We start from the raw sequence: 27,098 nt of genomic DNA, 5'->3' as shown, positions 1-27,098 counted from the left end.
CACTGCTAGAACAGTGTATCAAAGAACCTGATCAGCTTGGAGGGCAGAGATGACTGTTAGTATCTTCCTGCAGCTTTTTGTCTCATGGTTGTACATGAGACAACCATGTACAACGTATATGGAACAACGTATATGGAAAGACATACTTCTATTATTATATTCAAAACATGATCCACGTGGCTGCAACAGATTCTAGATCCCAGATGCAATTTACACATTATTTGAAGACATTTCACTTCACAAAAATAATCACTAGGAAACAAAATCGATGTTTAGTATTAAAGAGGTCCATGTATCAAGTAACACCCACAATTTAAGACCCCTAAATAACTGTTGAAACAACTGAATTCAAGGATCAAGAAATTCAGCTGGGTTTAAATTGCAACATAAACTATATTTTTAAATATATATTACTATATTTGTATTATTTAGAATTAGGATTATGTTTAGATTTTGTTTGACATATTTTCCATACTTGTCTTTCAAATAAAGATAAAGGTATAACTATAATTAAGAGGAAGAAAAGTAGTCATGAAATTAAAATATTACTAGACAAGCCATGCCCCAGAGTAATTGTTTCAGAGGCATTTCCTTACCCAGAGAAACAGAATGACTGAGGGCAGGCAAAAAAGCAAGGAGCAGGAAACAATTTTCAACTTCCTGCCAGCTTCCTTTGAATTTCCTAGGTGAAATCTGGCAGGGAGAACCAGAAATCTGCCTCCCTGCCTCCCATTTCCATCAGGCAAGTAAGTGATCGCTACTGGGCATGGGAAAGAATGAGGGATTGAGAGACTGACAAATGATCACTGAACATTGAAAATAGATCATGTGACAACAGCAGCCGCTAGTGCTAACCAACCATAATTTCCCAATATTTTATTACCCATGATAATTTGTTTCCTTCACCAATTTTCAATTATAATCTCCCTTCCAATGGCTTACATTTATTATTCAGTATTTTACATTCTGAAATTTTAAAAAATTCTTCATCTTCTTCCAAATGACACCTTTTCAGGTATTTGAAGAGTGTTATCATATTCTCCAGTTGTGTTTATCTCAGGCTAAATATACAGAACTCCTTAAATATCTGCTCAAGAATTTGATTTCTAGTCGCCTAACATTCTTGATGTCTTCCTTTGAACCTGTTGTAATTTCCACAAATACTTTTTGAAATAACAGAATAGAATAACAGAGTTTAAGGGACCAAGCCCCTGCTCAAGCAGATCATATACCATTTCAGACAAATGGCTGTCCAGTCTCTTCTTAAAAACCTCCAGTAAATGGAAATTAAATGTGGGATTGCAATGGACACCATATTCAAAATGGGGTGTATCCTTGGCTTACCTGAGAAAGAAACAATAAATAAAAGCCTCCTATAGTATAACCTTAAGAAACAAATGTAAAGATAAAGAAGGACTCTGTAGTGATGACCTGCAGTGCTTGTAGCATGTTTGTGATCCGACTGAAAATGAATTGCCATGTGTTAACAGCAAGTGCAAATTTACAGAGGTCTATGAAGGAAAGGTCAATGCAGTGAACAAAGGAGAGAAAGGCCATATTCAATTGAGATAAAAGGATGAAGCTTTAAGAAGAAACAAAAGGGAATGCTACATGGTGAAACTGGCAGAACTGAGAGATATAGAAGATACCTGTGACTCAGAGTTTTGAATCCTGTTTAACCCTGACAAAACAAACAGAAAACAAATACTGCAAGAAAAGGAAATACTGTGACATTTTTAAAAGGCAAATTTTCTTAAAAATTAAAGGCAGTCTTTTTTTAAAAAAATGAAGTAGCAGTCTGCTATATTCCAAGGAACTTCCTGGCAGGTCATGCATCATGCAGCAGGAATTGTCTTGGGTTGCTTTTTGTTATGGGAACATAAGACACTAAAATATTCAATGGGTTGTTGTGGAAAAAATAGGAGGCAAAAGTATTAAGTTATGCATTCATCATCATTATAATCATACTCAGATGCTATTTAATGGGCTCCTAAAAAGATAAATACATCCTCCAGGACCTGAGCTGCATATAGATACAATGGTAATAACAGCATTATGGACATTCCCAGCATTGTCACTGTTCTGACACTTCTTTAGAAACTTTGATAGTATTACAAACTTCTTTTGATGATATTTCCCACATGGTCTTATTACTTAGAAGCTGATGGAAATTAAGAGACTGAGGCTGAATAGAGGAGAGTAAAGCAAGGTTCTGACAAGCACAAAAATAATGTGGATTAGTAACAAGATTGCAAACCGAGTCAGTGGTGAGGTGGTTGAAAAGAAAGGCAATTACAGGCAACCAATACATTTTATAATATAAAATAACATTTCTATTTTATTCCGCAATGGCCAAGATGTAGTCCACATCGTATCCAGTTTCAGGCAGAAAACTTTTAAGGTTTTAGAGAAACTGAGACAAATGTAAAAAATAATAATGAAAATTATCAGGGACTTAGAAGCTAAATCCCATGATGAGAAACTAAGAACATTTAGTCTTAAGAATCATGAATATAATTGCATATTTGAAAGTACACAAGCCTGTTTTCCTATAATTCCCATAATGCCACCCCAGAAATACACAAACACCTTTCACACAATGGAATCTATTACCTATATATAGGGAATGATTTGGATTTCTGAACTGAGCAGGGAGTTGGATTTGATAGCCTAAATGGTTATCCTATATATAATCATACAGTTAAGGATGATTATACATGCAAACCTTTCATCAAGACTAGGCATATATAAAATATTCCATTCCAGAGCCAGAATATTCTGTTGTAGAATATTACCTTGAAGAAAGACTATGAAGGTAGTTATGTAAACCTAGCTTAACCTAAAAAGGAAAAATGAGGAAAAAACCTCAAGCTTGCCGTGTCATGATTCCCTTTAGCAGAAGATGGAGAGACTGTCATGCCTTCAAGAGCCTATTATTTTACCTTGCAACAATAGAGTTCCAGTAGTTCATGTGAAGTCTGCTTCCTGACCATCAAAGGACTGACATCTGGGAATCTAAAAGGTCTATTGTTCAAGTTCTTCTCTGAACTCTGAAGGTAGTCCTTATCAATTGCTTCAGCAACCATTTGCAGTTATGATGGTGCTGAAAAATGGTGAGCAATGGCTGAATTTATCACTTTCACCTCATTTTTATGTCATATGTTTACCATTACAGTCCTGTGTAAAAATCACAAGCATAGTTATGACCATTTTGCTCAATAATCTTTCCAGTCCAAATTGTGACCACTGAAGGAAAACTAACTGTACTGATACAGCCATTGTACCTAGCAATTTTCCAGAAGCAAAGCTTTCGGAATAGAAAATGGTTGACAATGCTCCATGGAACATAGCTAATGAATTTCAATTACATGCAAATGGAATCCAAATGAAATTGAGCTATTTTCTAACAGTAAGAACTATTTGACAATAAAGCAAAAATACAAAGAAAAATGGCCGATTTCCCTTCCAAAGAGATATTTGATTCCATGACCTAGCCGATATAACTACAGAACTGTAAATTACTTTGTTAGAGATGATATACTAAATATAACTAGGAAAACCCTAGTTAAAACCATGTACTGTCTGTCTTGTTGAACATGAAAAAGAAATGTATCCATGTGGTGAAAGTGCAAAAGAAACAATTAGGTATATTATAAATACTATGCAGCTACATTTACCATCAGCATATGTTAATAGCAGACTCTCCATAGCATCGTCATAAAATTGCTGCATTTGTTTGCATATGGTTTTTCATCCCATATATACCACCAGGGGTCATTAGACTGTATGAGAATACATATGAAATGTCTTCATTGTCTTAGCTTTTTGTTTGTTAATGCTATTAGATTTTGAGGTTCTAATTCACTTTTTAAATATATTCAAGCAAATTTTGGTATTTAAAAAATTCCATCTCAATTTACTCTAGGAATGTTCATGAACATACTTGCTATGTTCCCAACCAAAAGTAATATGATTTACTCAAAGTATACTAGGACAATAATCCTTTTCATACAGAGAGCAGTGGCTCACATGGTTAGGACGCTGGGTTGGAAGTTAGTGACCTGAGTGCTGCTGCGTGGTGGAGTGAGCTCCCATCCAGCTCCTTGAAGGGGACATGAAAAGAGCCCCCATGGGTGTCTCCCATCAGTGGTATCAATGGCTAATCCTTTCAACCCAGAATGCCTTAAATGATGCCTCCACTATGAACAGGAAGGGGACCCTTTTCTGTACCTTTAAGTCATTTTAAGGCACTAAAGTAGAAATAGAGCTATACTATTCCCAGCAACATAATTCAAACTAGGCACAAACAGTTATCTACAAATATAGGTACTTATTTCTTACTTATATTTATTTAAAAAGAGAGTGGATATTCATTCAACCCTATTAAACTGAGTTGATGAAATGTATTTTCTGAATTTTAAGTATTCCTCCTTTGTGCTTTAACCATGTTTCATAACAGCATTCTTATGTTGATGTTCAGCATATGTAAATTCATGTTCAACTAGATACAACTTTAAAATGTGAAGTTAGCATTTCAACCTTTGAAAACTACAGAGCATGTAATAGAAATATCTAATTATTCTGTGTAATTTCAAATTGTTTGTGAGGGAGCACTTGATTTCAGATGATTTCAGAACATGTCAAAACATCTCACTTCTGAAGTTATACTCTTAATTATAACAAGTCAATTGTTCTTCATAAACATTTTAATAGCATAACAATTTCAACCTGCTTTTCACTCTGATTATTGCAAATAGGTATAGATAGTAGAATGTTATTTTTCCAAGGACACAAAGTTCTTTTCTGAACTCTTAAGTCTGTAGAGTTAAGGATACTGATCTGAAAAATTATAAATAAAAATATAGTAACCCACTGCTCGTTAATGTTTCATGTACCAAATGTGTTGGTATTATTCACTAGAAGGGATTAAATATGGCAATTTTAAATCCAGCATCAGATTTATCAAAGGAAAAAAATACTTATTTTTCAGTTTCTATTTATCAGTCACATTTCAGTCAAGATGTTTATTCAATGGCAATACAATGATTAGATCATGTTACTCTTCTTACAATACATGGTTAATAATTATATATTACTTTGTTAATTAATGAATATGTTAAAATGACTTAAGTAAAATAATTTGCTTTGACTAGGTTTACATCCATTTTCTATCTCAGCCTTGTTAATCTTCTCCAAGACATGCAGACGATATACATATGCCCATTGTGACTTTGTTTCATATAACAGCAAAATTACCTTTCCCTTACCAGAGTAGTAGCAGGTATTGCATGTGTTATGTTTTTTACAGAAAGATAAAAAACCAATGCATTTTTTAAAGTAATGTGTATTGAATGCTGAATACAGTTTTGCTAAAATATGATGGGGAATCCTTTGTATCCATGACTAAACCACTAAGAACTGAAAGTAGAACCAACCTTTAGACTCATGGGACAGAGAGAGATATGTTCTGTATATGAGTCTAAGAAACTGAGATAGTGATGAAAGAATCTTTCCTGAAATTTACTTATTCCACAAATTACTAAAATGATAGCAACACTAAGTAACATTTGCAGAAATCAGAATGTAGTCACCAGACATGAAGATACTCAGCTACAAAAACTATTTCCCTTCACTTGATATTGAATCTTGAACCAGTTTATGGAGTGCTTCATTATTATGGGATTATTTAGCATCCATGAACCCAAATATTCTACCAAATATTACAACCTGGTTCAACTAGGTTAGTTCCTCTAGAAAACTTTCTCATATTTCTTAAGAGGAGTTTTATAAACCAGAATGGTTTTGTTAGCTTTGCAGATTTAAATGTTAAACATAGTGTGTTCATGTAAATGACATTAGTATTCACTTGGAATAGAGAAATTTAGTTTTCATTTCAAAAAAAATTCCTAATACTTATATTGGCTTTTTTCTTCATCAAAATAGAACATAATCAATGCCATTAATTTACATAATTTATGCAGGCAGCAAAATTCATAGTTTTATAAAAAATGTAGCATATTAAGACACAAAATTACAACTATGCTGGTGGCAATTCTACATAGCCATCAATATTTCTAGAGAACATGCATTCATACAACTTTATTTCATTTTTAAAAGGGTATCAGGACATTGGACTACAGCTTATATCCACTTACGCTGGAATAAGCACATTTCTTTTAAGCAGATATACAGACTGCATTATTACTGTCACAACATTAGAGGGTACACGTGATGCAATGTTCTCAGTCTATCATATGAGTATCTCCATTGAAAATGGTATATGGGATATAACACAACTTTTTTGAAATTATATCTGTTAAGCTACAGTAGTTTTTAGGTTCCTTTTTCTGACACATCCAGAAAGCAGTATACCTTCTAGGTAACATGTTCATATTACAGATTTATTGATTTATATGTTACAGGTTTTTTTGTTTGTTTGTTTGTTTTAATTTGATTTATATGCCGCCCTTCTCCGGAGACTCAGGGCCGCTTACAATGCGTTAAGCAATAGCCTTCATTCTTTTGTATATTTTATACAAAGTCAGCTTATTGCCCCCACAAACTGGGTCCTCATTTCACCTACCTTAGAAAGGATGGAAGGCTGAGTCAACCTTGAGCCTTGGAGAGATTCGAACCAGCAGAAATTGCAGGCAGCTTTGTTAATAACAGGGTGCACTAAACCACTGTACTATCAAGGCTCTTATATCTCGCCTTCCTTCAGGAGGGCAAAACAGCATACACAGCGTTCTCTCCTTTAATTTTTCCCACCACGTGAGGTATTTTGGGCTAAGGAGTATGATTGGACCAAAGTCTTCCAGTGAGTTTATATGGTTGAGGGTAAACTTGAATTTGGCTCTCCCCAGTTTACTCCAACACTTGGAACTATTACACACCCACTGGCTTGTGTTTGCACTGATGTTTCAAAACAATATTGAATATTACTTTCACGTATGCCCTCTTCCTTCAAGATCATTTGTGATAAGTTCTTCCATGAGGTTTTCTATGCTGATTTTCCCTCCCATACTTTTCAATACCAATTTGATACTAAACAACACACCTAAAATGCCTTTTAAACATGATTTTATAGACTTTTCCATAGCATCTGACTATGACTTGTTATTTTTTTGGAGAACCATTTCAACTTACCTTAGATTTTTTTTTTTTTAAGGAACTCTGTTCAGCAATTTTACCTTGTTTTGACGGACACTGCTTCTCCATATCATTTCTATATTTTATTTGTTAGACCCTGAACTGTTCAAGAAACCTGGAAGTAATCTCTATGTAAAAGACTAGAGTATGCAGTGCTGTTTTAGAGATTAAAACATTATGAATGTAATGCAGCTGTCATTAGAAGAAACTCATGAATATCTCTGCGTGGATTTTGAAATACATATTAATTCAATACACATATAGATTACGTAAAGTGTACATTATGTCCATCTGCAACAATAGTTTGCTGATCCAGGAAATTATTATCTGCTTCTTAGAACCAGAATATTGATGTAAATTATTAAATTTAGAAACATAGCTGCAGTATATAGACTAGTTTCAGTTGGAAATAAGTTTCATTATATCAAATTTAACTCGATCCAAAGATTAGATAATCTGAATTAAATGATTCAGTGCTTAAAGCAATTTCATTGATTAAAGTTAAGTGGAATAATAAAAAATTAAAAACTCTAATTTACCAAATAACAAATTGCCTTCTGGATAAGGAAAATACTATCCAATCAACATTAATAAATTGTTCTTTATGGAGGCAGTTTTAAACTACAGTCAAATTCATACTGAATCAAGGGGGAAATTTATAGGCTTCCTTTCTCTGCCCCCATCCCCCACACCAAAAAGATCCTAAATTTTGGTGCAGCCACTGAGGGACTCAAATATTTTTGCTATATTAAGGTAGCAAAATACATGTACTGATTTGAAAAGAAATGTTTGAGGGTGCTGAAACCAGCTTCCATCCTCCTTTCTTTTCCAATCTACTGCAGAACTTACACAGCGCCTTAACACAATAAGCACTTAACTGAAATTGAGATTAGGTAATACATTGGTAACAAGCCTTTACATTAGCACCTCGTCACCTAGTTCCTTGGATTCATATAGTTCAGAGACCCTGAATCTACTATTTTACTCTTCAGCTCTTAGGTGGATCAAGAAAACCTTGGTGCCATTCATGATCCCAAACTGACAGTTTCAAAATTTTAAATATAATTGATTGGCTTATCCTCAAGCTGTAGTTGCCAGAAAAAAATAAGTTTAAGCCTTACATCTACAAAAGTATTTATACTTTCTAATTTTGATATGAAATTAAACTTTATCTTCAACTGCACATTAAATATCCTCACTCCCCTATAACTATGCAAGTAACAAAATAAGCCAGTACCAAAGATTAATTTGACAATAGCTTCCCATTTCCTTCAACTTTTTATAAACCCAAGCACCAAATGTGGATTGTAAGTAGTCCTCGACTTGCAACTATTTGTTTAGCAAGCATTCAAAGTTACAATGGCACTGAAAAAGTTACAAGTCCTTGCACTTACAACCATAGCAGCATCTCCACAGCCATGTGATCAAAATTTGGCTGCTTGGCAACTGGGATCTATTTACAATAGCTGTATCTACAACTTAAAAACCATTTGATTCACTTAACAACTGTAATGATTTATTTAACAACCATGACAAAAAGTCAAAAAAATCAGATGCACAACTACTGTATTTTTTGGAGTATAAGACGCACCGGAGTATAAGACGCACCTTAGTTTTTGGGGAGGAAAATAAGAAAAAAGCTGATTGGTGGGTGGATCGGCCTCCCGGAATACCCCCAATCAGCTGTTTCCAGAGGTGAATTTTAGCAACAGATTAGTTAGTTGTGAGCTCTGTGCCTTTTTTTTCTGCCTCTGAAAGCCTCCGAAACAGAGCTTCAGGGGGAAAAAAGGCTTTTTTTTCTGAAGCTTCTTTCAGAGGCTTTTATTCTGAAGGACTATCTGTACTCTATTCAATCTTTCATTGGTATTGGTATGTAGATTAACCTCTTCCAATCTGTTGGTTATTGTGACATTCTCCAGATTTGTTAGCATAGTTTGGTTAGAACCTTTACTGATTCTTCTTTTGTTTCTTGTCATATTATTTTATATAAAAGCCTTTCAGAGGCTTTTTTTCTGAAGCTTCTTTCAGAGGCTTCTTTCAGCCTCTGAAATCTCCATTTGCGAGGCTAGGCGGGGCTACATTCGGAGTGTAAGATGCACCCAGATTTTCACCCTCTTTTTTGGGGAGGAAAAAGGAGTATCTTACACTCTGAAAAATACGGTACCTTCTTTAAAAATAGAAATTTTGGTCCAGCTATGCTCATACATTGAGGACTACCTATATCAGTTTTCTGCTCATAAATGTTAACAAATGTAATCAAATGCCCAAATATTTAAAACCTTGTCCACAATGGTGTAATTCATACTTTATAAACTTGTCAAATTCTTTTACCATGGACTCCTCACTTAGCTACTTCTTCCCATTACATAGGCTCTTTGGGGTACTCTAAGATAATACTGATGAATAAATAAGAATAAAAAGCACAGATCAGAAAGGGTAAGCCAGGATCAGAAAGTATTCTCCATAATTCATGATTTTGTAATGTATTAATTTATGTATACTAATTTTACACACATACATATGGAGTGAATCTTTTTATTATACTACAAATTATTGCAATTTATATTCCTTACTTTAGATTACTTGACCCTAAAGGTAATTTTATAGTTCTATATTTAAAAAAAATATAGAACTATATTTTCAGGAAGCACAATCTTGGTGTCAAAACTGATACATGATAGGAAGCAGGAAAAGATAGGATTAAGAAAAAGGACTAGCAACTATATTGGACCATGGCTTTGTAAACCACAGGTGTGACATGGTGAATGAATAAATGAATGAATGAATGAACATGAACAATTGACTGGATACAAAGATTCTGGTATTAGCCATTTGAATGTTCTACTAACAATGGAATGAAACATTGGATGCAATCCACTGGAAGCAAAAGATTATATGTCAAAGGAATATAGGAATATATATCAGCTGTTCTGTGCCAAACAAAGTGGTAGTAGCAATGGAGCTGGCGGCAGCTTGAAGTTTTTGTTGTGCAGACTGCTATAAACTTATTAAGAACCTATTCAGAATGTATTTTGTTTTGAATTAATGGACAATCTGAACTTTAATAAAAATGTATTGTGGAATGCCAATTGTTTAAAAAAATAAATTGGAAGTAATTCCAGTATAGGTTTCCTGAAGCAATTGTGAAAGTAATAAATCAGTGGTTTTAAAACAAATCTTGACACAACTGATAGGTATTGTGTGATAAATAAGGCCTCATAATATTTAAGTATATTTGATCAAAAGGAACTATTTCTAATGTATTTTTCTTTCCTTTGGATTATGAAAGGATATGAAACCTAGACAAAAAATGGCAGAACATTAGAATAGCAGAGAAGTAAAAGAGTAAAAATATAAGACAGCTGTTGTTTGAGAGTTGTCACAGCTAAATAATAAATGTAGCCAGCGAATCACAAAGCTAATTTCCACATCTTCTCCTCACAATGGGATTTAAATTGTGGGGGGGGGGGGGACAGAAACAAAGAGAAGGGCTGTTTGTCTGTCTATCTATTTATATTTAATCTATCACAAATAGATTATTAAAGTTCTTCAGGTAAAAGACTAAAAAGACAGCATTTGGGTTATGGAAGTGTGTGTATTTGAGAAATACAGAGAGGAACAGTTTTTTTCTGTTTTCATCTTTCATATTTGAAAATGTATTGAAGTTCAGAGGGGAAAGCTCTGGTAAATTAACATTCAAATTCCAAATCTGCTACTTTAGTTGGAGTCAAAATATTTGAAGTGTTCATTTTACTAAAATGTATATTATATCATTCTCTATCAAAATCAATTTATCAATTCAAGCTTTTCAGGATGAGTATTGTTCTTCATTATTCATAATCAGAATTCAAAAATTAAAGGCTTAACATTCCAGCAGTCCAGATTATATTTTGCTTGGTAGGAGTTATCCGTCTGGAATGAATACAGAAATGTGGCACTGCCAACACCTGAAAGCTGAACTTACCAAGAAGTGGGACTGGTTGGGATACAGAAGCTGATATACTAGCAGAAGTTACAGGTGGTGGAGCATTTGGATATCCTTTGGAGCCTTCTGCATTTTCACCATTTCCTCTAGCTCCAGTAACTACTGTTGGAATAGGGTTCCCTATAGAAGAGTCTTTTGTAGTGTCTTCATTTATAGTGGCCACAGTAGCTAAAAATGACATTAATAACGTTTTAAATAGCATACACTTCTATTTGAATTATCTTTAACACCAAACAACTCTCACTTACAATTTGGGATATTTACTCCTCCAGAAGGAGGGACAGAAACTGGAGGAACTGAAACCGATGGATTAATGGGAGGCGGTGGTCCAGGAGGAAGAAAACCTATGAAGACAGAAATAATGAAGTATCACTTTTAGAACAGCCATCCATTCAATTTATCTATAAACAGAAAGCCATACTTTCTAGAGTAAGGTAAAGGTTCCCCTCGCACATATGTGCTAATCATTCCCGACTCTAGAGGGCGGTGCTCATCTCTGTTTCAAAGCCGAAGAGCCAGGACTGTCCGAAGACGTCTCCATGGTCATGTGGCTGGCATGATTTAACACATAATTCATATGCCTACAAACGTTCTAAGAACAATTAATATACCTGGTGGTAAATGCATTGGATTGAAGCCTGGTCGCATAAATGGTGGTGGTGGTGGAGGAGGAACTCCAGGACCAAATCCAGGAGGTGGAATTCCTAATGGAGGAGTAAATGTAGGAGGCTGAAGGGTACCAACCATTGGAGGACCTGGTTGATGTGGTGGCACCTGCAATTGGATAAAATTATTTCCATTTTATTGCAGAGTTTACAGGTAACTTTACAATGATGTCAGAAACAGAAAAGTGGTAAAGTTCGTTTTTATTAGACCCTCACCTCAAGTCCTTAATAGTTAGAAATTTAAATTCCAAATCACAAATAAAATAAACCATCGATAAATGCTATTTTTAAATCAAGATACAGTTCATATAGAAACAGTAGCGACAAAAGCAAGTATTCAGAGGTTCCTTATTTATCAATGCTTTTTCCTTTGGCATAACATCTATTATTTCTTTAATTAACAGTGTACATTTAAACGACCTAGTAGCTCATACAATGACACATTTGTAAGTGCTGTTTGAAATGTTGTTTTAGGATGTTTTCCAAAAATGTGCTTTTTAGATGATGCAGTGCAATCAGTGCACCTATAGAGTCCAGCACAAAAAGCTACTAAGAATGTTTAGGTTATAGTTCTATCTCTCAGTGAAGTTCTATAAGATTTCTTTGAACTGCTTTGCACTTTTCTTCTGTATCAATTTTTTCCCATTTTGGGATTCATCATGTTGGACTACATGTTTCTACCATTACAAAATTTGAAAATATAATCAATACAAGGTTTATTATGCAAAATCAGCAAGACTAGTATAATGTTTAAGTCCAGAATTGCTGGAGAATATCATAATGGGAAAGGATCTTTAATTGTTAATATTTTTTTGTTTGTTTGCCAAGTTGTATAATCACTAGTTGTCTGTGATAGCTAATCTCTTTTACCATCAATTCTTTCTTGTTAACATCAATAAAATGATGTAACATTATCGCTCATGATATTGTCATATGTAAATTGAATTGAAATAATTTATACTTTAATGGAACCAATAATAATATATTCCTGATTAGCATAATTCTTCATATTCAAAATTTTAAGTGTAATTGGATAGAGAAAATTAGTAATTACAAGTAGTAAAATATTTTAAATGCTGCATCATCTCTATAAAACAAATGGTTAAAAGTAAATGTGTATATATTTTATTCGTTCAATTTTTGCTACACAAGTAAACAAATTCTAAGATTAAAACTTAGATTTTTTAATATTTTTATAATTTTATTTTCTATTTTGTAAATTGTTTACAAGGTATTTTAAATTTGGGGCAATGCTTCACTTGATGTTCAACAGTATGTTGCATACACTCATTTACAGGCAGTCCTTGACTTACAACCGTTCGTTTAGTAGCCGCTCATAGTTATGACACTGAAAATAAGAGATTTATTACCAGTTTTCCCACTTACGACCATTGCATCATTCCCATGGTCATATGATCAAAATTCGGACACTTGGCAACAGTCATGTGATCACTATTTGTAACCTTCCCAGCCTGCTTCTGACAAATAAGTCAATGGGGGAAGGCAAATTTCCATATGATTCACTTAACAACTGCAATGATTCCCTTAACAACTATGGCAAAAAAAGTTTGTAAAATGGGGAAAAGCTCATTTAACTCTTACTTAGCAATGGAAATTTGGGCTTAAATGTGGTTATACGTCAAGGACTAACTGTACCATACAACATCTTAATAAAGAAATTAAAAGTGGAGATGGTCATTAGAGATAATATGCTAGGATAACACTCTTTTAATTTAAACTGTGATTAAAGTAAAGGTAAAGGTTCCCCTCACATATATGTGCTAATTGTTCTAGGGGACGGTGCTCATCTCCGTTTCAAAGCCGAAGAGCCAGCGCTGTCCAAAGAAGTCTCTGTGGTCATGTGGCTGGCATGACTAAACGCCAAAGGCACACAGAACACTGTTATCTTCCCACCAAAGGTGGTCCCTATTTTTCTACTTGCATTTTTTTTTACGTGCTTTCGAACTGCTAGGTTGGCAGAAGCTGGGACTAGTAATGGGAGCTCACCCGATTACACGGCACTAGGAATTCGAATCACTGAGATGTCGAACATTAGATTGACAAGCTCAGCATCTTAGCCACTGAGCCACCCTCTAGGTCATCATGCTTTTTTTCCATAAAACAGAAAAACTACATAAATATGAACAGAAAGACTACTTATTATCTTCTCCACAATTTAATGGGGGGAAATCCTCAATTTATGTATCCCTTTTTAAAAATGCTATGTAATAAAAGTAATTTCAATCGAAGGACACACTTAATATTATTTTTCAGGTTCTCATTCACAATTAAATCCAATTTAATGAATATGCGAACTGGGCCTCAAACATATCTTCTGTTTTCTATTAATTTAACTCTCATGCTGATTTTGTACACAATGAAGTTATCATGACCTGATTATTATAGGATGTTTGCATGTCCTTTAAGTTGAAAATCTCAACATTTGGGAGAATTTCAAATACAATTTTCAGCAATTGAACCCATATTACATACATATCAAAGCAAAGTATTGAATTGCTTATTTAGGAATAATAAAATTTATATGAAGTTATGCAAGTATCCAATTGAAGTATGAAGAGAACTAAAAAGGGGGTAGAGGGGGAGGGAGGGAGAGGGAGAGAGAGACAGAGAGAGAGACAAGAGAAGTGTTGAACTTGCCTGTGGAGGTGGTACTGTTATTGGTGTAGGTATCGGTAGAGGCATTTGGACTGGCAACGCTTTAGCTACAGGTGATGTTTGTTCATTATGTGCAGTATCACCACTTCCAGCCCCTCCATTCTGGGCTAACTGGTTTTCTGATTTTTTTGGAATTCCTTTCCATTCTATAAAAGATTAAAAAGAATGTAAAAATATTTGATCTCAATTTATTCATTTATTTAAACTTATCTTTAAATTGCTTTAAATATGTTTAATTTCTTGTGCACACAAGATTGCCTAAACACTTTGTATACAAAATTCATACATGTTTTTATTTTTTATACAAATGGATGAAGGCAAGTTTCTTCATAAAAAATGTAGCTTTCTTTTAAATACTTCATTTTCAACTTAGTCCCTTTACACTGCTTTCTAATCCCTATATGTTCAGAATTATGGTCTAGGCAACAAACATTTTTATAGTAATCCAGCATAGAAAACTTTCCAGTTTTTTTCATGAAATTGTTTCTTTATAAAACTAGATTAATAATATCCTGAAGTATAGACAAAAGAAACAAATACAGATTTCACTTCCATTAGTGGAAAAAGTATCTCTATATCCTAAATCTATTTAAGACCATTTCACAGTATTTAAGTTTTTCTGTGCAACAGATGAAGGATGAAATAAACAGAAACTCAAAATACTTTCCTTCTCAAATGTGTGCGTATATGCTGTCAAGGTAGCTTCATTTTTTTAAATATATGAACTAGAGCTCTGAATTTTGCAGATATTATTTAAAGTGGTGCTGCATGAAGTATGAACACAGCACTAATTAGAAACTCTTTTAAGCAACTGCAACTGTTTCTAGAATTGAGTATACTATGGTGAATCTATGCTGCACTTATAAATTCTTGGAAACACATGCAGCTACTTCAATGAGTTCAGGCAGGTGCAGTATTCACATTCCTGGATCATCCAAATGTCTTCCAAATTGAATCCAAACTCTAGACAGCCATAAGGACTTCATCAGAGCACTTCAATAAGGCATACTGTACTATTTTACTCAGGCACTTTGATTTTCCTTCCTATTTGTTTCCCGCTAACGCAACTGTATGTATATATGTCAGCAGTTTTTCAAAGTCATATTAACATGTCAATTTGGCAAAAACAAAATGTATACATCACCACTATGAACTAAAATTATATGTAAATATTGAAGAATTTAATATACACAGACCCACGTATAAAATGTCCTCAGTATATTAAATTTAGTTTATAATCATATGGCTCTCTTAAATGAATGTTATCTATTTTTTTAGATATATTGTAAATTTTAGCTTTATGCATTCTATTTAGATCATGCTTATTATTGTCTGAATTTGTATTGTCCTCCAGAAGTCAGTATTCAACATTCAGAATAGACACAGTCCAAAAATAGGTATAAAATTTAATGAGAATTGTTTTATCATTGTTTGAGGGACTGCCACAAAGAAGAGGGGGTCAAATTATTCTCCAAAGCACCAGAGAGCAGGACAAGATATAATGGTTGGAAACTGATCAAAGAAAGAAGCAACCTGGAATTAAGGAGAAGCTTCCTAACATTAAGGACAATTAACCAGTGAAACAGCTTGCCTTCAGAAATTGTGGGCACTCCATCACTGGAGGTTTTTAAGAAGAGACTGGACAGTCACTTGTCTGAGATTGTATAGGTTCTCCTGCTTGAGCAAGGGGGCTGGACTAGAAGATCTCCAAGGTCCCTTCCAACTCTGTTATTCTATTCTATTCTATTCTATTCTATTCTATTCTATTCTATTCTATTCTATTCTATTCTATTCTTTCTAATCTAATTCTAATTCTAATTCTAATTCTAATTCTATTCTAATGTCTAGCATATTTTTTTTTATTTTTTTATTTGATTTATATGCCGCCCTTCTCCGGAGACTCAGGGCAGCTTACAATGCGTTAAGCAATAGCCTTCATTCTTTTGTATATTTTATACAAAGTCAGCTTATTGCCCCCACAAACTGGGTCCTCATTTCACCTACCTTAGAAAGGATGGAAGGCTGAGTCAACCTTGAGCCTTGGAGAGATTCGAACCAGCAGAAATTGCAGGCAGCTGTGTTAATAACAGGGTGCACTAAACCCCTGTACTATCAAGGCTCTGTACTATCATGCCAAACCCCTGTACTATCATGCCAAACTTGCATTAATTCATAATACAGCACTTGAAAAGTAAGATATATACCCTGAAATTTGGGATTGCTGTGTAATTTGGGATTGCTTCTTGCTCATCAACTATATCTTGAAATATTCAATTATAGTGAATTTGTTTACAAAACTATGTTTGCTGTATACTGGATTTAACTGTATCTAAAAGGGCCAAATCCATGCCTTAGATATATCACAAATTGTGCATGATTTGGCTACACAAAGAGAAATTTCAGTTGGTGAAAAATGTAGCCAATTGGGTACAATATTGGAATTAGCTTTCACTTGCAACTTTTTTGGCTGCTATTTTAGCAGGCATAATTTAAGAAGGTAATTTTACACTTTCTGTCCAGACTTCTTGAAGAACTTGTTCCAGTATTTGAAATCTTAAAAGGAAATTCTTTTAAAATATCCCTGCTCTCAACTCCTTTAGTTGGCCTAATGGACACCTAATGTTGTTTTCAAGGTAAGTAACAAGCTCTCTTGGGAGCAAACTAACTCTCTTTCGTTTTAAAAAAAGGCATCAAGAGGCCACATCTGCAACCAAGCTTTTTGCATTTTTTACAGAATGGTATAATTTGACTGTATAACTTCCATATTAATATTAATGTTTAAACTTTATAATTGGGTCCAGAGTCACTCTGTGAGTGAGATGGGCAGTTTGTAAATTTGATATTTCAATACAAATAAATATATAAAGGTTTTACAAATGATATTTCAGCTTCGTTGCATTTTAATTGAAAATGAATTTGCAAAACTCATTATGACCAAGCCTCTTTCATATTATAATACTCTTATGTTTTGTCAGGGTCTGTATTTATTTTCATCAGCTTAGACAACTATATCCAAAAGCAGTATTGCTATGTATCGCAATCTCATACAGTTGAAAGGGTTATTTAAACTGTCAAGTCTAATTCTCTGTTTACTTATAGAACTCCAGCATCCCTGGCACATGGTTAACTCTCTTATCTGAATACACTTAATGAAAAGAAACTCTCCTCTCCTCTCATTCAACTTCCACTCTGCTCTTTCTAATAGAAATATTTTCTCCTAACATTCAGTCAGATGCTTCCTTCTTGTAGTTTGAATCCATCACTTAGTTACTGGCAACATAACATGAATAGGTTTTGACTTCTTCTCTGAAGTATTGAAAAGGGGTACATTATCCCTCCTTCCACATCTTTTCATAAGATTTAACTTCTAATTTCCAATTATCTTTATTGTGCTTTTTCTGAACCTATTCTAATATATCCAAATCCTTAAAGTGTAAACTTAAGACTGTGTACAGTGTAAACTGTATTTTCTTCTCTTGAAGGATTTCAGACATTTAGAATCACATAACTACTTCCAAGCCTCATATCCATGCTAAGTGGTTTTACTCAAAATTTCATTTTTTCCTTAAAAGCTACTTTTTGTATGTAACATCTAATTCAACCCCTGAATAGCTGAAACTGTTTTTTAATTGATTAAAATATTTTATGTATACAAAGATTTTAATTAAAACTTCTATTTAAACATAAGTTTATTTTCTTACCAGGACTAAGTGTATCATTGTCCAGCATTCCTCCTTCACAAAAACTTTCCAAATCTTCAGGTTTAACTTTACCCCATGGTATGTAGGTAACACCTAATTCTACATCCCAATACTGCTTATAGTCTGGCTTAATTCCTTTATTTAAAGCCCAAGCAATCTGAAGGAAAAAGAGCACACTTGTCAGACAGCAAGTTTTACTATTAAGATAATAAATTATATTCATTCAGTTCAATATAATCATAAAATCAGGTAGGTAATGAACTGGTTCAATCACAATTAAAACTATACAGAAATCACATATATTTATTTCATATCCCTTGCTGATTATAGTGGTTCAGCTGACTTTACCATGAAGTCTTTTCCTTTTAATTTTTTTAGTGATTTATAGTAATATCTAAAAAAAATATATAGTGTGGCTCTTATCTTCAAAATAAGGGGGGAGAAAGAAGTGAAATAGGAATAACTGCCACATATTGTTTTTAAATTATCAAATGCCAATCAAAATTGTTTGAAGTGGGGTCATACACAATCTGAAAAGCTAAAGTAGTTGAATCAACCCTACAACCAACATTAAACTACAGATAACCAGAGTATCTTTTCCTACTCTTCAATCTTACAGTAATATAAATATGCAGAAACACAAGGGAGCCCAATTATGTTAATTTACCTCAACACTTATAGGGGATATTCACCTTCTATGATATAATCTTATAGGCACTGAATTACTGTTCTTGTACAAAAATCAGTCAATCAAAATATTCTTTTTAGGATAGGAAAAATGTAAACATAATACCTTTATAGATTTCTGATTGACTTTAAAGTTACCACGACTCAGTTTCTGCAGGGCACGGTTTGCATCTTGTCTCTGTACCATTACAATATAAGCACATCCTCTTGGCGGGATCATCTATTTTCAACGAAGAAATATTAAATTACTTTACAAGAATAATATATGTTATTTAAAATGTATTGTGATTTTAAAGTGTACCTAATATTATTATTAATAATGGGGCCAGTTTGGTTTGCTGTAGTGGTTAAAGCATCAGGCTAAAAATCAAATGACCATGAGTTCTAGTCCTTCCTTAGTGGGCCAGCCACTTTCTGTAAATACTAGGAAAAAGGCAATGGCACTTTGAAAATCTTGCCAAGAAAATTGTAGAAACCTACCCAGGTAGTTGCCAGGAATCTAAATTGACTTAAGGGCACGAAATAATAAATAAATAACTAAATTAAACTATAACTAAAGGCAAAAGTCAAGGAAATTATATTCTAGAAGCTATAAAACTGAATGTTACTTGTTTTTTATATTTTTGCTTTTATTAATGTACTAGTAATAGTCATATGTCACAGAAAAGTCTAAAGTTTCAAATGAAATGGCAAGTTGCTTTTTATTGCTGGTTGGTTTTTTTATTTGTTTGATTTTTTGTTTTTTTGTTTTTTGAGACTGACACTCACATTTATAGATTCAATTAGACCAAACTCTTCCAGGAGACCTCCAACATCTTGCTGTGTTGTTCGTTTGTCCAGTTGTCCTACCCAAAGAGTTGTACTGCAAACTAAGAGAGAAATATATTTGAATGGACTTAAATATTAAAATGAACATTATTTCAAATGTATACAAATCACAAAACTGTTATAGCAATTTTGTTAAAAGTTATAATTAGGTAAAAATACAAAGTAAAATAATAAAAAGATAAACAGAAATAGAATCAAAAAGAATAACATTAAAAAAATGAAATTACTTCCCTCTTCATTACCATAAGTACAAATAATTTTAATAGCTTATCCTTCTTAATCTTTTCTTTTAAAATACTAAAAATAATCTATTCTTCCCATGTCCATCTCTTATCTATAAACAAATTCTTAAAGCCTCATTGTTTCAGGCCTGATCAGCAAAAGTCCATTAAGGGTTGCAAGGCACTTCTGCTTTGAGCATGGTGGCTGGGTGCAAAAGGCAAAATGTTGGTGCAGGGAATTGGGACAGAAGGCAGCTGAGTAAGCTGCGTAATTTTGGGGCTGGGTGAAGAACAGCTAAAAAGGCAAGGTGGGGAGGGAGGGGAGATGTACAAGCAGAGGGAGCTGAAGCGCCCCTGTGTATGTAAAATGCAGGCAGTCTGCCAGGTGCCCAAATTTTGATCATGTGACTGCAGGGCTTCTGCAACTGTTTGTTTAGTTGAGGAATATCTCTATCCACCTGTGCTCTGGTCAGTTGTTCCTCATGAGGGGACCGCAGGAGAACAGTGTCCCATGGGTTTGAGCACCAGGAGATAAAGGGAACAGCCATTATTGTGGCGAAGGTTGTTGAGAGCGTGGTGGCACGACAACTTCCCCGGCACCTGGATGAAGCTATCTATCTAGACCCGTACCAGTCGGGCTTCAGGCAGGGGTACAGCACAGAAACGGCATTGGTCGCGTTGGTGGATGATCTCTGGAGGGCTCGGGACAGGGGTTGCTCCTCTATCCTAGTCCTATTAGATCTCTCAGCGGCTTTTGATACCATCGACCATGGTATCATGCTGCAGCGGTTGAGGGGGTTAGGAATAGGGGGCACCGTTTTGCGGTGGTTCTCCTCCTTCCTCTCCGACCGCTCGCAGTTCGTGTTGGCAGGGGGGCAGAGGTCGACCTCGAGGCGTCTCGCATGGGGAGTGCCGCAAGGGTCGGTCCTCTCGCCCCTCCTGTTCAACATTTATGTGAAGCCGCTGGGTGAGATCATCCGTGGTTTTGGAGTGAAGTGTCATCTGTACGCTGACGATACCCAGCTGTACATCTCCACCCCAGACCACCCCAACGATGCCCTTGATGTGATGTCCCGCTGCCTGGAGGCCGTGCGGGCCTGGATGGGGAGGAACAGGCTCAGACTCAACCCCTCCAAGACCGAGTGGCTGTGGCTCCCGGCGCCCCGATATAGTCAGCAGGTGCCATCGCTGACTATTGGGGGTGAATCTTTGCCCCCCACGGAGAGGGCTCGCAATCTGGGTGTCCTCCTGGATGCACGGCTGTCTTTAGAAGAGCATATGACGGCCGTGGCCAGGGGGGCCTTTTATCAGGTTCGCCTGATTCGCCAGTTGCAGCCCTTTCTGGATCGGGACGCCCTGCGCACGGTCACTCATGCCCTTGTTACTTCCCGGTTGGACTATTGTAATGCTCTCTACATGGGGCTCCCCTTGAAGAGCACTCGGAAGCTCCAACTGGTCCAGAATGCGGCCGCGCGGGTGGTTATGGGCGCAACCCGTTATGCCCATGTGACACCCCTCCTGCGCGAGCTGCACTGGCTCCCGGTGGTCTTCCGGGTGCGATTCAAGGTGTTGGTTACCACCTTTAAAGCGCTCCATGGCATAGGACCCGGGTACCTCCGAGACCGTCTTCTGCCACCAATAGCCTCCCACCGACCAGTTCGTTCCCACAGAGAGGGTCTCCTCAGGGTGCCGTCAGCCAAGTTATGTCGGCTGGCGACGCCCAGGGGGAGGGCCTTCTCTGTGGGAGCCCCAGCCCTGTGGAATGAACTGCCCCCGGAAATTCGTAAGATATCTGACCTCCGGGTGTTTCGCTGCGCATTGAAGACCCTGTTGTTCCGCCAGGCCGGACTATCAATACAATAGTTTTAAATTGGGGTATTTAAATTTATTGGGGTTTTAAATTTGAGCCATTTATTTAATTATTTTAAATTTTATATTATTGTTTTGTTTGTGTTTTTAAATAGGCTGTACACCGCCCTGAGTCCTTCGGGAGAAGGGCGGTATAGAAATAAAATTATTATTATTATTATTATTATTATTATTCTTGCAGCTCTGGCAGAATCTTTTAGAGACATTAGGTTCACTAACTTCACTCTCAATTTCAGAAATTATTTATTTGCTACTTTAAGGCTATCAAATGTCTTCAGAACAAGTCTAAAAAGCAACCTGTTGAATTTAAGTTTATTTAAAAAAATTTAACGATAAATTTAAGAATTTAATGAGTTAGAAATAAGTGGCAAAAGGCTAAATAAACTTTTGATTTAAGAAAGTTATAAACAAATTAATGGTTCAGATAAATATGAAATATTCAGACTTGTACTGTAAGACAATTTTATAGCCATTCACAGGAAGACAATTATTCTGTCTATCCTAAGTGATAACATTGAGTGGAGACTATGATTTCGTGCAGAAAAAGAAAAGTGAAAACTTGCATTTTGTTTTTAGTTAGTATTGGGATTTACAAAATCACACAAAACATTGTTACACTTAAAATACTTCAGGAAATTTTTGAAGAATGGAGTCAAAAATTAACAGCTACAATGTTAGTAATGATGTCTGCTTCTATAGACAGGCTATATCCAAAACATATTAAATACTAAATGAGAGATGTCAAACAAATCTGCCTGATGTAGAAATATTAGAACCAGAAATATTGGATATTTTTTTAAAAAAAATTGTAGGTCACAAGAGAAGGGAAAGCAGCCAAAAGAATGGCCAAGATTAGCACTTTCTAGTGAATGTATAAAAGTTACATAAAGCTTTGAAAATTAACATAGAAATATAAACCAAGAGAATGACCTCAATAATGATTTTTTTATGCGATTTACAAAACAGGATGCTAAAGCCTTGAAGAATCCTTTGGTATTGGAGACAGAAAAGTTGAAGAGTGATTAAATCCTTCAACATTTGAAGAAATTAAAAGACTGTTAGAAGTAAAAAAGGAGAAATATAAAATTGATTTGTTTTGACCAAAGGTAAGGTATTTTTCTATAAAGCTCTGTTAAATCTTTATAGACAGATCTATGGGACTCAAAAGTTGACTATGGATTTGCATATAGATAAGGGACAAGTTATGGAAAGAAGAGATATTTATTTGTAATCTTATAGAGGGTGAAAATTTACTAAGTTCGTTTATACTCGTGATAAAGACTGGAAATCACTTCTTCAAGTATCACTTTTTCTGTTGTTTTTCTTTCTTTGCACCACCCTCTCTCCCCAAGTTTAGTTTGTATTTGCTTTTTCTATTATAATCAAAATCCTTAATAATTTTTTTTAAAATACTCACCACTAACTGTTTCTGGTTTGATTGGAGGAAGGCCTTTTACTCTGCGTTCTCTCTCTCTCTCCCTCTCACGTCTTTCCTGGGACCTTGATCTAGGAGAATGACGGCGCTTGTCCCGGGATCGAGAACGAGAACGACGATGCCGTGATCTTCGAGTTCGAGAACCAGATCGTGATCTTCTTCTCTTGGGCGATCTAGTATAAAAAAAGAAATGCATGCAGTAATCTAGATACTGAGAGGTTTCATTCCTATCTTTTCCGTTTGTACAGCTGATCTCAGTCATTCACTGTGAGTTTGCTTTAAATATGCCAAAAGGAAATGACATTTCAAAAATGGGCTATTCTACATGTATAGATGAATAAAAACGTTTTTCCCTGGTTCTGTTAAGGATATCCAACAATGCAGAAAAAATATTGGACAAATAACTCAAAATTACTGTTCAAGAGTATTGGTAATTCTCCATCAGACTTCAAGACAGCTGAAATTATCAAATAATAAAGTGTATAAATTGGAAATTCTTTAACAGCTATCTTTGTGGGTTTTTTTAACCTTTCCTCACTTTAATCTTTTCCCCTCTTCTTTAATAGGCATTTATTAGAGAATAAACCTTTCATTACATTTTCCTTTTTCTTCTGTATTGTTCATGTAACAGTAAGAATATTAATAATCACCATGACTTGTTTATTAATTTGTGTAAGGGGTAGCAGAGAAAGTCTATAACGTTCAACAACTGCTGATTAGGGATTTAGAAAACTTATTTTTATCATGTTACTATTGGTAGTCCTCTCTTAACTATTGTTAAAGGCAAGGGTGCAACATATCCACAGTCATATGATTGCAATCTGAGTACTTCCCAATTACAACTGGTTGTCAAGCACCCCGCAGTCATGTGCTCATCCTCTGTAATCTTCTTTGACTGCTCCCCCAGATAGTCAAAGGGAAAGCTGGCAGGGAAAGTTGCAAGCTGCTGCAGCCTGCCAAAAGGACTCTCTCAACTCTGGGAGCTTTCTAAAAGAGCTTTCTGATGAAGGATTTCAGAAGCTGAAATCCAACCAAGCACAGAGCTAAACTCTCTCTTCTTGTCTCTCTATGCCTACAGAGAGCTGCAAGGTGCTCACAGGCACAGAAGGATTTTACTTCCGGGCATTTGCTTAACAATTTATGAGCTCATTTAATGACTGCAACCAGGAGTGCTAGGATCTTTGTCATTGTGTGAAACTGTCACGTGATGCCTTACTTAACTACCACTTCATTCAACAACTGAGATTTTATCACAATTGTGGTCATTAAATAAAGATACATGTATTATTTTTTCCTCACTTTTGGATACAATCTATGTATGGTATGGATGAATATAACATGCACCTTTTTTGTTACTCATGGTTTTCTATATTAATAACATCAATGGCAATGCTCTTTGTAATTTGGAATATTAAAGGATTAGGATCTCCTGCTAAATATAGATAAATCTTAACTAAGTAGAAAAAGATAGGAACCAAAAAAATCTATAGGCACAATATCAGTTATTTCTGTGAGATCACAAATATATCAAGAATTTGAGATTGTCATGGACTCAGGTGGCTTTTGGATCAACAGTCATTCTCCGTCTTTCTTTAATTCAGTCTCATCCTATTTTTTTTCTCACTCAGACCCTTCAAATTTCACACTGCCCAACTTGCCTTGGGCAGACATGAACTGATGCTATTGTACCCCAAACTGATGGTGTCTCCCAACAGCTTTATGTAGATGTTAAGATATTTATCTTAAGCTCCTATTATTTGTTATATGTGATCTAGATATCATTTCTGCTTTTTGAGGCTCCAAAGTTTTAGAGAAATTATTTGTGAATCCTAAGCCAATAACTCTTTGTAGCTGAAGAAACTTTATGAAATTGATCCTACTTATTTATGTAACTTTTAATAAGTAATTTGAATGTCCTGTCCTAATACACTTATGAAGCTTAAAACACTTTTCTATTATTTTAAAATGAGATTTGTGCTACAAAACGTTTTACTTCCTATAAGCTGACAGTTTAGAAAATGTTCATTATAATCGTGCTGTTGGAGATATATCTCAAAAGATGGAATACTAACTCTTATGGTATGGCTTTATCTTAATCATGGTCTGACTCCAAATCAATTATTGTATGTTAAGGATACCTAGGTTCTTCTTAGCTATACCTTTTTTTATAAACTGTCAAACTAACAGGAATTGTTTGGGGAAGGGACAGAATTACCAGGCATGCTGATTACTTAAAAATCATTATGCAACACTGGAAGATGAAATCTATATCTAATTGACAACAATGGATTTTTGCTTTATGAATTAGTCATTTTTTAAAAAAGAAAAAAGATGACCTTCAAGCAATAAAATTAAAATTTTAGGGGTTATTTCCTGTAACAACTTCTATGCCTTTTTATTGTTAGTCATACATTTCATGGTTTTATATGCTTAATGCTGTCCTGTGCATTTGCGGTTTTAGTACTACTTTCCACAACTGTTTTTACAAATTACTTAAAAAATATTCTTTCCATTTAAACCTGGGTTATAAAAACTAAAGCCTAGCCTTCTACAGTATATCAGTTATGTCCATTCACTTATTTAAAATACTATTAATTGTAAAGCACTCCTACCTTGATGCTGATCTAGATCTCGACTTTCGGTTCTCATGTCTTTTTCCTTCTTGAGTTGGATGTTGATCCACTTCCAGTTCCTTAAACAATCAGCAAGGATTTATGATCAGTGGTACTCTTTTCTGATCTGTATCAACTTTGAAACTAGAGTTACTGTTTGATTACAGAATTTTCATCTCTGTTCCTCTAATTATGTTGTGTACGTATGTGTGTGTGTGTATACACACACACACACACACACACACACACACACCAAACCTAAAATATAATCATGTTACAGAGTCACAAAGCTACATATGATTTATATTAAATATGTTTTTGTAGTAGAATGTCTATGGAGATTCTCGGCCATCCAAGTAATGATTGTCCCAAAGGTGCTTTTCAAGAGGCAACTGGACTTTATGATTTTTCTTTGAAGACACTTTGCTTCTCATCCAAGAAGCTTCTTCAGCTCTGACTGAATGGTGGGGAATGGAAGGATTGATACTCCTTGCAGACAGCTGGTCATTTGCATTCTTTTAAAGAGTCATTGAGGTCACCTGGCGATGTCCTCAAGGTCACCTGAGTAGTGCAAATAGATGTGGAGCCTTCTTGGAACTGTTGAAAGGACTTTGTTGTGGACTGGAGATAGGCTTTGACATAGATGGCTTCTTTGACCTCCCCCCTTTCTCTGTCCAAAATGTGGACTTTGCTGTCTTCAGAAGAGTGCCCTTTGTCTTTTAAATGCAGATGTTAGTAGTAGAGTTAATACATGGTGAGTAAATTCCATTGAGCTCCTTGGAATTTATTTCTTAGTAAGAATGCACAGGATTATGAATAGCAAATAAAAATTAGTAAAAAGTTATCAAATATTTTCTCATAAATACTCTTAATACCGGTACCTGAATAAAATATAAGCTTAACATTGATGGTCCTTATGCAATATAATTTGAACATATTTGTGTAATTATACCTGAAATAATTATAACTTTATTTCTAAGTGATCTTTATAACAAGTTTTTCAATTTATTTTATTTTACTTCACAATTTTACAAAAAAAATATACAAAAATAAAAAATACATAAGACACCAATAAACAATAACAAGCTAAACAAAGAAAAAGAAAGAAAAACAAAAAATAAAAAAATAAAATCTACTTCCCCTTTTGGAATGTTTTTTTTTTTCTCTGTAATTATAAAAATGTTGCCTGACCAATTGTGCAAGATGGAATTTTATATTCAATGCACTGAAAATGACATTGGCGCAAAGGGATTTCTATTCTCATTTCTAT

General features: G+C 34.9%; 1 protein-coding gene across 4 annotated transcripts in view; it reads right to left on the bottom strand.

Annotated features, from left to right (window-relative positions):
• Positions 1 to 27,098, bottom strand: part of SCAF4 (SR-related CTD associated factor 4) — a 73,585-nt gene that overhangs the window by 3,558 nt on the left and 42,929 nt on the right. For 3 of the 4 annotated variants that reach the window (XM_070942620.1, XM_070942616.1, XM_070942618.1), the window contains 9 exons: positions 25,829 to 25,908; positions 23,199 to 23,389; positions 19,632 to 19,732; positions 18,970 to 19,083; positions 18,177 to 18,333; positions 14,458 to 14,621; positions 11,746 to 11,908; positions 11,383 to 11,478; positions 11,114 to 11,302 (listed from right to left, as the gene is read on the bottom strand). In XM_070942620.1, the coding sequence (XP_070798721.1) occupies positions 11,114 to 11,302; positions 11,383 to 11,478; positions 11,746 to 11,908; positions 14,458 to 14,621; positions 18,177 to 18,333; positions 18,970 to 19,083; positions 19,632 to 19,732; positions 23,199 to 23,389; positions 25,829 to 25,908 (1,255 nt within the window). The remainder of the gene's footprint in view (positions 1 to 11,113; positions 11,303 to 11,382; positions 11,479 to 11,745; positions 11,909 to 14,457; positions 14,622 to 18,176; positions 18,334 to 18,969; positions 19,084 to 19,631; positions 19,733 to 23,198; positions 23,390 to 25,828; positions 25,909 to 27,098) is intronic. The other variant, XM_070942619.1, reaches the window with a different exon arrangement.

Source organism: Pituophis catenifer, unplaced genomic scaffold (assembly GCF_029215685.1).
Source record: "Pituophis catenifer annectens isolate HBS135680 unplaced genomic scaffold, rPitCat1.0.hap2 SCAF_4, whole genome shotgun sequence".
Lineage (NCBI taxonomy): Eukaryota > Metazoa > Chordata > Lepidosauria > Squamata > Colubridae > Pituophis > Pituophis catenifer.
The sequence above is the reverse complement of the archived record's forward strand: the minus strand, read 5'-3'. Positions and strand labels throughout refer to the sequence as shown.